At 43.0% G+C, this 11,956-nt stretch overlaps 1 protein-coding gene across 4 annotated transcripts in view; it reads left to right on the forward strand.

Moving 5' to 3' along the window:
• TJP2 (tight junction protein 2) overlaps positions 1-11,956 on the forward strand; it is a 103,082-nt gene that overhangs the window by 83,462 nt on the left and 7,664 nt on the right. For all 4 annotated transcript variants that reach the window (XM_006022618.3, XM_025202979.1, XM_006022621.3 and 1 more), the window contains exons 11-16: positions 3,971-4,121; positions 5,400-5,508; positions 7,410-7,620; positions 9,740-9,927; positions 11,171-11,266; positions 11,357-11,436. In XM_006022618.3, the coding sequence (XP_006022680.1) occupies positions 3,971-4,121; positions 5,400-5,508; positions 7,410-7,620; positions 9,740-9,927; positions 11,171-11,266; positions 11,357-11,436 (835 nt within the window). The remainder of the gene's footprint in view (positions 1-3,970; positions 4,122-5,399; positions 5,509-7,409; positions 7,621-9,739; positions 9,928-11,170; positions 11,267-11,356; positions 11,437-11,956) is intronic.

Genomic DNA, 11,956 nt, shown 5'->3' on the forward strand with positions numbered 1-11,956 from the left:
TGATAGGTCACTTGGTCGTAAAAGGAAATAAGATTGGTCAAGCAAGACCTACCCACAACAAACCCATGCTGGCTATCCTTCAGGATGCTGCCATCAGCCAGTCTGTTAAGAATGGCCTCTTTGATAATCTTTTCTAAGACCTTCCCTGGGATAGAGGTCAGGCTGATGGTCCTGTAGTTTGCGGAATCCACTTTCCTCCCTTTCTTGAAGATAAGCAACTCATTGACTTTCTTCCAGTCTTTGGGCACTTCACCATGTGCGGGCCGGGAGCGACCCGAGCCCTTTTCCGCGCTGCACGCGGGCTGTGGCCAGCAGCCCGGGCACGCCGGGTCGGCGAGGGAAGGCCGTCGAGCTGGAATTAGGCACAAACGTGTATCGGTAGTTTAAAAGATTGTTTACTTACACCGAGATGGCAGTGGTGTAGGCTGGAAAACTTGCTTGAGTTGCGGTTACAGACAGAAAAGAAAACAAAACTTGAAAATGCAGGGCACGAGGGTATGTCGCAAAGGGTTCCGGCGATGGGAAGATGAAAAATACGAGGGTACGTCGCAAAGGGTTTCGGCGACAGGAAAGTAAACCTGCAGGACTTGAACCCGGGTAGAAGAGCTCTGGAGTCGTCCAGCAAGGACTCACACGAAGTTTGCTAGGCTCCGTGGGTCCGGTTCGTTTGCGCGCGGGAAGGGATACGTCTGGGAATCTATCGATCCGCAGCGCTTGGAGATCTTCACACAGCGTGAAGTCTCCTCCTCCCTTGTTCGTGGAGTCCTCCAACTTGGGCGGAAACCACTCAAGCCTCTTATACGGCTAGCAAGCCAATCACTAGCCGCCACGTGTGAATAATTTAGAACTGGCCAATAATGGGACTCGAATTAGCATACAAATGGCGGGAACTCTTTGCAACGAGCATCTCTGTGCTGCAACAAAGAAATGCACCCTGCAAAGAAAGCTTCAAATTGGCGGGAAATTCTCCCTTGCACCGGGGTTCTCTTTTGCAGCAGAAAACTCCACCGTGCAAGGAAGCTGCAATTTAGCGGGGACAATTTAGCAGTGTCGAAGCACGCAAAACAAAAATCACACCCTTTGGGTTGTGACAGTTGGAAGCGGGGGTGACCCTGTCATGGGGGCCATATCGAGCTCCTGCAGATGCTGTCCATGGCAGGGACGACCCTGTCAGTGGGGCACGTGCTCTCCTACCGGTTGCCTATGCATGTAGATGCTGACTGAAATTGTGCCCAGTCAACCCAGTCAGCAGGGGGCTAGACTGCTGCCAACCACCTAGCCACACAGCTCCACACTTTCAGCACCCTCATGCCTTAGCCAGCCCTTCTGCCACCCAACACTGCCACCTGGGGCTGAGCCCCTAGCCCTAGCATGAACTGTTCTGCCCCAGCTCAAATTTGCTGCTGTCCCAGGTGCATGTGTCGACACTGTGTCCAGCAGCAGTTTACTCTGGCTCAAACAGCTCCAGAGTTTACTGTTCTACATTAATTGTGTGTGAATATTGCACCCTTTGGGTGTCTACATGTTCATTAATGTGCTTTTGGTAATGCACATTAAATTTAGTACCTCCATTGTGAGGTACTAAAAAAAGCACATTAGCCTATTTTAATGCACATTAGCGAAAGTGCACAGGTTTTTTGAGATGTTTTAATGTGCATTAGCCTGTTTTAATGCGCTTTAAATGTGTAAGTGCAGACGTGCCACCCCTGAGTGGCACATACAACAGGAGAGCTGTGCATCTAAATGTGTATCTTCCTAATGCCTACTCTCTGTACTGTGCATTTGTGATTATATACTCTCTCAAAAATAAGAAGAAAAGTGGGTATGGAACTAGGGCCATATGTTTTTGATAATCTTTCACAAGTGGCCCAATTTAATGTGATGCTTGTCAGAGCATTTTATGGATGCAGAGAAGTGCTGATAAATTGAATCAATAAGGTAATTTATAAAAGTGAATCACTAAGGTAATTTATAAAAGAGCTACCTAATTACTCTCTTGATATGATCGTAGCAAAAGGGAAAAACACTGGGTTTCACAGCCACCATAGCAAACTAGTTGCAGATTGGGACTGCCAGGCGAAACCTACAGAAGGCGAATTGAAGAACTGTTAGCTACAGAGCCCCAGTAGAGTTGTGTTTAAAAATATAAGAACTGATTTATCATTGGGATGTTTTGGGGTTTGTTTGGTTTTTTTCCCCCAGAGGCCCTGTGTTTTTACTCTGACCATATCTGTATACAAGTTAACACACTAGTATTTAACTTCAGTTTTGTTGAGGAAAGTTCATGGTAGAGGCTCACAAGGCCATGTAGAATGAATGATGCCACAGACACTGTCCTTGATGTATAGAAATCATCTGGGCACATAGTATTTCTGTGGGGGAAGAAAACTAAGCCTACTCCAACTAATCTTATCTGTCCTTGGAAGAAAAGGAGTTAATTTTTTATCAAAACAATTTGATATTCTTAGGTATGCTTCTAACACAGAGCCTCTAGACTTCCCTTTATCTCACTGTTTTGTTAATTAACTGGTAAATGTAATTCACCTTCTAGATCATATGGAGAGGTAGATTATCACTTCACTCTTAATACTATACAGGGAGGGAAAAGCTGGATTTGATTACTCATAATTCACTTAAACTATAACATTAAAAAGCAGCTATGTGCTTGAGGCACATAGTCCAGTATTTACAGCACTGGTACAGAACATGAGAAACCTGGGTTCAGTTCCCTGCTCCACTGCAGTCTTGTGTCATCTTGGAAAAGTTATTTGTGGCTAGATCCAAAATAGGATCTTGTTTGCATTTTAGAAGCCTAAATTCCTGTGTAAATGATTCAGTAAAACAACACCTGCCTGCTAATGTCTATTAGCGAAAACTTAGCTGCCCATACATTTATAGATTTATTTTTTTTAAGTAGGTTACCTAAATTTCTGCTTCTCCACATGCCCCAAAATGCTGCTATCGTAGCTAAACTTAGCATCTTGGCACCTATCTCCTGCCTAAGCCTGTGTGTTATTTACAGTATTAGCTATACATGTCATTGGATCATAGGAAGGTAGGGCCTGGAAGGGACCTCATCTAGTCCATGAGGTCATCTAGTCCAGCCCTCTGCTCAAGGGAGGATTATCTCTGACTAGACCATCCCAGCCAAGTATCTATCTAACCTGCTATTGAAAACTTTCCAAGGATGGAGGTTTCATGACTTGTCTAGATAACTTGTTCCAGTGCTTGACTGCCCCCATATTCAGAAGGTTCTTCCTAATCTTGAACCAAAATTTCCCCCATTGAAGCTTCAGGCCATTGCTCTTAGTCCTGTCCTCTATATCCACAGAGAAAATCCCATCTCTGTCCTTCCTGTAGTCACCCTTCAAGTATTTGAAGCCTGTTACCAAATCCCCCCTCAGTCTTCTCTTCTCCAGACTAAATACCCTAGGTGAGGAGTGTGCTACCATCTCAGCCTAGCTTCTAGCCTGCGGGCTAGGATGCTGTCCTGGGAGGTTTGGGTTTCAACTTCCTTGCACTGAGGAAGATACTGAACCCAGGTTTCCCTCTTCCAAACCAAGTGCTTTAACCAGCAGGGTATTATATAAAGCGCAGGCACCACCACCACCATATTCTTTTTCAGCTAAAAGAAAAGGATGAGACAGATTTTCATACTTAAGGAGATGAGTTAAGTCCAAGAAGCATCCTGGCTGTTGTGAGCCCCCTTCTTAGGCACCTGATTCTCCCCATCTCCTATATAGTGAAGTAAGGTGCCTGACTTAGATTTCTGAATTCCACTCCCCGAACTGCACTTCTAAAATATTGGTATGCTGATACTTGGCATTACCCGAATATCATGAGATGCTGAAACACAAGCATGAAAGGGTCATAGATAAGTATTTGTATAGAAGTTTGCTTCTTACAAACTTGCTGTCATATGCATGTGATATTTGGCTGGGATTTATCTTTCTGCATGTCTGCATTCCAGTCCTAATACAAAGATGGTGAAATTCAAGAAAGGGGACAGCGTGGGCCTCCGGCTGGCTGGTGGGAACGATGTAGGGATATTTGTTGCTGGAATTCAAGAAGGCACTTCAGCTGAACAGGAGGGATTACAAGAAGGAGATCAGATTCTTAAGGTACCAGTGTATTCAACCCTGGAGCTAAAAGTGATTGATTATTTCATGTCACCATGTGAAAACTAACTGCTTTCTTACTTTTATCAACTCAGAAGTATATAAAGCCATTTAAGATTATCTGTAAAGGTCACCTTTGAAACCTTAAATTTTGGCTTTTGCAGTTGAATCTAAATTGACTTCAGTCAGAGAGAGTGAGATTTGTCAAGAGAAATGCATACAGATGGAGAAGACAAACTTTAGTGACTTTTCCAATCTTAAGTTGAAAGGTACATGTCAAGGCACAGAAGGGATGGGTTGTTATTTTCTCTTCCCCCTTTCCATTTCCCCCCTTGTTTTTTTTTCACTTTTTTTTTCACTCAAGAAACTTTTGAGACTTCATTGCTGCCCTCTTCTGGTCTATTATGTCTTCCTCCTTCTGAGTTTTCTCTTCTGTCTATTTTTTCCTCACTTTGGGCCTGATTTTTCAAAGCCCTTTTAACCAAAGAAAAGATTCCCTTTGATTTCAGTGGAGTTCCAATCAGGGCTGTAATCCTCTACTCTGGTTGACCTGAACAGATTTTGCAAAGTTATCTCCTCTTTTGAAGTATTGATTCTTCCTTGCTTCTCTTCCCTCCCCTCCCACTCTTCTTTCTTCCTGCAGTTGGGAGCAGCTGTTCAGAATTTCCCTAGCCCTCCTACGGGGAGTGGAAGTCACTGGTATGTCCAGATAAGCAGCTGATAGGCACAGATGAAAGGGACTGTGGGAAGCACTGTTGAGAGAGGCAACCACAGGAAGCTGTGCTGTGTTCACAACTCTAATGCCAGGCATAGCATGTATAACCGGAATATATCAGGATCATATTTAAACTAGGATACAAACCTGTGATGAATTTTATAACCAGCCAAGACACATGAGGGCACCTAATCCACCTGAAGGTCCTCAATCAATTAGCAAGAACTATGCACTTCAACTAGGTAGGACTCTAACACTGCACAATATGTGGAAACATTATTTCCTGGCTTGGAGTAACATTGTCCACCCTTGATTGTTATGCAAATATTCAGGCATTTTATAGTCTTTCCTAAAGGAAACCAAACATCAGTGCACTTTCAGGAAATCCTTGTCAGTTGTGGCAGTTCATCCTTTGTGTACAAAAAGTGTTCGTTATTATAAACTAATAAACCTCTGTATTGATTTTAAAAAAAACATGATAAGCATTCTCTTACTTCTTTTTTTCTTTTTTAAAATAACTTTTTTTCTTTAAAATCTTAGTTTTGTTTTCTTTGGTTTTCTGTCAGGTGAATACACAAGATTTCCGAGGCCTTGTTCGGGAGGATGCTGTTCTCTACCTGTTAGAAATTCCCAAAGGTGAAATTGTGACCATTTTGGCTCAAAGTAAATATGAAGGTAGGCACTTAAAACCAAGGCGTAAAAATATTTTTGTTAGAAATCATTGTGCTAGTCTATGAAAATAACAGCAGACCTTTTTGGCTTAGCTGGTACTGTGACACTACAAATGCTCTTTGTTCTTACTCTTACACTTGCACTTCAAAACATGTCATTCACCTTTTTTCAATGTTTTAGAAGATTGTTGCTGGTTATTATAGAGGATATGGGGAGGAGTTGTAGGCTGGCTCCTTTACCATCCAGCTGATCAAGAAAGAGTTCAGAGTTGTACCCTCCCCAATTAAAAGCACTCCTTGTGAGCTTGAATCTTAAAGCTTGTCCCCTCCATGCTCAGTATCTTTTACCTTTTAACAGCTAGGTGCCTGCTTCTGGCAGTTCCTCTACAACAGTGATCCTCAACTAGGGCACTCTGGGATGCCACAAGATCCTTTTGAAGGGTGCCCGTTTCAGGGGGGCGTAGGAAGTGAGATAAGCAGATAAAGGCAGGCTGAGGCTTCAGGTGTGAGGAGATAAGCAGATAAAGGCAGGGTCAGGCTCCCCCCTGCCTGGCTGTTCCCCCTACCTGCACAGCCTGCCCCCTTTGCAAGGAGGTGTAAACCCTCTAATTAACAAATCAGTTTTTGAAACTGGGTGCCATTCAATTCACAAAAGTGATGGAGAGAGACCTTGATTCTGAAAAGGTTGAGAACCACTGCTTTACAGCTCTCCTGGGGTAATGGATGTTAGTCGAGACTTATTTAGATCTAATTAAGTGTCTAATGTGTGCTGCCTGCCTATACTTTTAGCTGCATAATGGGCACCAGTAAAAGACTGAGAGTTCCTTAACTTATCAGAAGATTGTGTGTGCATACTGGAGCACATGGATGTGAAGGCTGACAAAACTAGGTGAGGTGTCAGCATTCAGATGTCCAGTTCCCAGTGGTGGTAAAGCCAGGGAACACTGTAGAGAGCGAGCCTGGGGCAGTTTTGCATAATGCTAGAGGGCAGCATGTCTTGCCTCGAGTCACTGAGTAAGCCAGTGACAGTAACCAGATCCAGTGAGAACCAGATCTACCCAATCATGTCAGAATGAGGCATTGCTGAACAAAGATATATATATATATATATATATATAAAAGACAGAGAGAAAAGGAGAAGAAGAAAGAGATTAAAATGGAGGGCAGGCACATGGGACATACTGGATCACTTTTTCTTTCTCATCCTTTGTCATGTCAAGCCTATAGCTGACAGGCCAGATCCAGCCCTTGGAGCCCCATTTTCTGGCTTCTGGTGCTGCCTCTGGGTCCTCATTTGACCTCCACGCTACATGTGTCATGGGTTGGGCCAGACCAACCCCTCCTGCAGGGCATAGGACACATGTCACAGTGCCCATTCCATCCAGCCCAGGATCAGTGCTACATGCGGCACCAGCCCTGGCTGGTCCGGGACTGCACTGCACAGGCGGCTCCAGAGTGGGTGTCTCGTATAGCGTGGGTCCCAGACTAGTTGGAATAGATGGCACATGTAGTATGTTTCTCCGGCCAGGCCCACAGGCATTATGTGCACAGAGTCCCAGACCGGCTGTAAAAAGTGCCACATTACTGGATACTGCATTTTTGGGGGAGATGAGGAGCGTGGATTCATGGGCCTGATGCAGGCTCCAGACAATTCATCTGGTCCTGGGACCGGTGCTGTGGGGCCAGATTTGACACCCTCGCTGCAGATGAAGGGGAGGAATTTCAGACTGTGTTGAGTGGAACATCTCTCTCCATTTAACCTTAATTAGGGCACTAAGTTTGAAAAGGGTATTGAGTAAAGGCATTATCTGTAGAACTCTGTTCCATGGATGGTGTAGAGCATTAGCAAGTGGAAATGCAAATAACTAATAGACAAGTTAAAGTAACTGGTGTCTCTTCTTTCAGTGTACAGAGACATAATGGCCTGTGGCAGAGGGGATTCATTCTTCATAAGAAGCCACTTTGAATGTGAGAAGGAATCTCCTCAGAGTTTAGCCTTCACCAGAGGGGAGATATTCAGAGTAGTTGATACACTGTATGATGGGAAACTGGGAAACTGGTTGGCTGTGAGAATTGGAAATGAACTGGAAAAGGGCATCATTCCAAACAAAAGCAGGTATGTTGATTTTCCCCCTTTGTCCCCCGCCCCCCCATCTTACCATTCAGAGACTTTTCTCATTTGCTTTGTTTTATCTCATCTAAATCTTTACTCCTATACTACTAATTTGCTTGGGGAAAGGGGTGGAAAGAAATTAGACAGCATTCACATCAATAACAGTAGTGAATTTAAATAACTTCTAAAGCTGTGGAATTAGAGGGGGTTGGACTTGATGATCTATTGAGGTTCCTTCTGACCCTAACATCTATGAATCTATGATGGGGAACCACTGACAATGGCTGGGCTTATGGTTAAGGCATTGGATCAGAGCTTAGGAGATCTGGGATCTGTTCCCAGTTGTGCTGCAGATGATTTGTTTTGTCCTTGGGCTGGTTATTTAATCTCTGTGCCACAGCTCCCCCTCTGATATAATGATGGTAATAGTCACTGGCTTCAGATTAATTCACCCACGTGCATGTGTGTCAGTGCCCCCACTGTGACCTTGTCCAGTTTGTCCTGCTCTAGAAGGCAACCTGGGCTTGGCTCCTCAAGCTAAGGGGAAGCCAGAGTTCCTTCTTACTCCTGAGACCACAGCCTTTCAGTGTCTCACCTTCCCTGGTTGTCAGCAGCCCAGACTCCAGGAGTGAGCAACTAGTTTAGGGACTTCATCTTTTCATGGGGCAACCCGGTGCAGCCCACAGTTCCAAGCAGCGCAGCAGAGAATCCCTTCAGCAGAGGTATTTACTGGAGCAAAGGCCAGCCAGCCAGAGGCTGTGTCCCTTCCAAAGGGGTCGAGTACTCCTTCTTTCCCCAGTCTAGACTACACAGCCCTGACCACTCTAGAAGTACTCATCTGTTCCCTTTCTAGAGTCTCCAGCTCCCCAAAGCTTCTCTACTTCTCTGTCCCCCAGCCTCTTTCGGCCAGGAGCTGCCAGGCTGCTTATTTTTCATCCTGCTCACCCATTGTCTTGTTTATCTCCTTTCAACACCTTCTGCATGTTGAGCAGTTCACCTTTATTGATATGTCAACAAACCATTCAGACATACTGCTGCTAAACGGACACCTTGTCTCATTCTGCATGCCATCCCTGTTACTCAACCTCTCCTTCTCTGCACAGAATAAGATCAATTGAGCCATACAATATTTTAACAACACGAGCACCGTTAATACAGAAATATCACAATGAAACGCACAGGCCCTGTGGTGACGTGTCACTGAAGGGTCTCTAAGACTTTTAGCTTTATCCTACAGATTCTTAAGGAACAGTCTATTTCAGTCCTTTTCCAAGTTTGATATCTTGAACATTTTGGCTATTCCATCCTTTCTTTAGAAGTGATAGTGATTCAGCTTCCAGGTGAAAATCACATTTAACAAAAACTAAGTTAATAATAACATGCTTACAACAAAGTTCTCTTGTTTATACATGAAAACAGCTGTGCTGATTTTTAACTGGCATGCTTCCCATATGGAGCTTTTCATTGTGCTGCGTATTTTCATTTTCATGTCCTTAAACATGATCACAACTCCATTTTTTAAGCACAATAAATAACAAAAAAGCCCTGACCCTTCATTTTTTTCTTATAGAGAAGTTCCTAAAATTACTTGAAGCGTATGTATATGGTACCTTAGGTGATGTTTCTATTCTGTGCAGTGCACTGTAATCTTCTCTTGATGATTCTGATTTCTCATCTTTATTTCAAGTCACTATATAGCTAAGGCAGTGGGGATGAAGAGGAGAATGAAGCAGTAGTTAGGCCCTTTGCCCCTCAGTTCATTATGGGTTGCTCTTCTGGTTTGCTTATCTCCATGTGCACCACCTCTTTCTCCAATGGATGTTGCATTGGGCATTTCAGTGCATCGCAGCCAGGTCCCTTTTGTGGACTAATTCTTGAACAACAAACCTTGCAGGTCTAGCATCAGAGCAGTGCTCTGACTCAATTCTGCTTGCTTCAAGGCAAGAGTTCCTGGATCTCCCTCCACAAGTTGCCTCACTGCTGAGTTCTTCATTTCAGATACAAATTCCTACATCAGAGTCTGCTGAAGTTCTTGTGTGAACCATGGGGTATTTCCTCCCCCAACTCTCCCCACTCTGAGTGATTTCCCATCTGCAAATGGATTCTCTGCTTTTTCTTTCAGAGCTGACCAGATGGCCACTGTTCAAAATGCCCAAAGGGATGGCTCAAGTGATAGGGCAGATTTCTGGAGAATGCGCGGGCAGAGATCTGGAATGAAAAAGAATCTGAGGAAAAGTCGTGAAGATTTGACTGTTATTGCATCTGTTAGCACAAAATTCCCAGCCTACGAGCGAGTTCATCTGCGAGAAGGTGAGTGAGACTTTTACAGAGCAGATAGCATTTGTATAGCTAGGTGCTGCAGGCTAGCTGCTAGTCACCTTGGACTCCAGGCTAAATTTGAAGTATAACTGAAAATGGTAGAATCATCTGAGTTAAGATGTTAACTTCGAAGTGCAGCTATTCTCTGGTAAAAACAATGACTATAAAAGTTGCTGTGTGGAGTTTCATGCGTGCAGGGGAGAAGCACTTCCAAATCAAGTTTGCCAATCTTGCTAGCAGAAAGATGGTTTGGATTTGATTTTTGGTTTTTTGGGGGGTTTTGTTTGGATATTTTTTTTTTAATTGGATGGGTTGGTTTGTTTGCATTTGTTGGTTTCTTTTTTGTTTTTTTTTTCTAGATTTTATTTTAGCTTTTCTTTGTCTTCTGTACCTAGTGGCTAGTCTGATAGACAACCTAGGATATAAAAAATCAAGCTACATTTTTTTTCTGGCTCATTTATATAATGTGCTGAGATTCTCCAGGGCAAATGAAAATCTGTTGCCTTTCATAGAAGTGTGTAGATTTAACCAAAGATAGACTTTATCACTGCGATTGCAGTAGCAACTTGGCTCTAATTCTGCTGATATTGAACATGTCACGATAGTTGTCAGTTAATTCGTCCGTGTTGTGTTTGCTCCACTGTATTAAAAGGAAATCAGATGATAAAAACACTTCCAGAGAAGTCTTGACCCTAGCATTCAGGAACTATCAATGACAAATTCCCCTGCCATTGGTATACAAGGGCCATGACAATCTTTGCATTAGCTATAAAATAATAATAGATCTTGCAGTTCTCCGCTGTTTGCCCTTGTAAGCTGCTGTGCTTCTGCCCACACTTAAGCATGTATGTAATTTTACTCGCGTGCATCCTGCTGAGTTTAGCGTGGTTTTGTAGCTCACTGATGGATAGACTACTAAAGTGATGCTGTATATACTCAAATGGTAATTTTCTCAGCCATAGAATGGTTATGGAGAATGTGGAAGATCATCTATACTGTCTTACCCCTTTTTCTTTAATTAAAAAATTCTCAGCTTTTTCTTATTTGTAAAACACATAGAAGACTTATTCTTTACAAAGGTTCTTACATGAATCATTAGGAATGGAGAGAGAGTAGAGTTTGAGGATATTCACTCATAAATATTAAACTGAACCTCATATATTTTTGCTTCAATATTTATTGCCATGATGATTTTATATTTAAAGCCTTTTCCCTCTAAATATTTATCTTTCAGCTGGCTTTAAGAGACCTGTAGTGATATTTGGCCCCATTGCAGACGTAGCAATGGAGAAGCTGTCAACTGACTTACCTCATCTGTATCAAACTGCCAGTAAGCCCTTCATTAATTTTTTTTAATGTGGCTTTTTCTCTCTACTCCCCCAACCTTCATTTCATAATTAACAAAAACATGTTATTACAGAGACAGAACCTAAAGATGCAGGTTCAGAGAAGTCCACTGGAGTGGTGCGTTTGAACACTGTGAGACAAATTATTGAGCAGGTAAAGTATTTCTGCTTGAAAACGCTTGCTTTCAAGAACAGGAACCTTGTTATTCTTTCATAGCTTTCATAGACATTAGGGCTGGAAGGGACCTTCTTTGGAACAAGAATCTGGAAGTGTTTAAGGACCACAAAAATAGTCACCTGAATTTGAAATGAAGGTGCAGCTGTGCTGAAACATGGTCATTGATCTCATTGCCTTTTTTGTTTTTCCTCTTCAAACTCACAGGAAAAAAAAAAGTTTGCAGCTAAGGATGAAGATGAGCACACTTATGTCTTGCATATTTTTTAAAAAAATAAGTGACCTGTGGACTAGTCTAAACATAAGCCAAGCCTGAATTCAGTGACTGAAAAACGCTGCACTGTCACGATAATGTCAGAAATGTACTTTCTGTAACCTCCAGGGCCACTTTCACTGTGAGGCCTTTGTCCCTTTGTATGAATGGTGATTGATAGATGACACCCCAAAGACTGAGAGAATTAATTCTGGCCTGGGAAGCAGAGCAGGGATAGGTAGGGAA

The sequence above is a fragment of the Alligator sinensis genome, unplaced genomic scaffold (genome assembly GCF_000455745.1).
Source record: "Alligator sinensis unplaced genomic scaffold, ASM45574v1 scaffold308_1, whole genome shotgun sequence".
Classification (NCBI taxonomy): domain Eukaryota; kingdom Metazoa; phylum Chordata; order Crocodylia; family Alligatoridae; genus Alligator; species Alligator sinensis.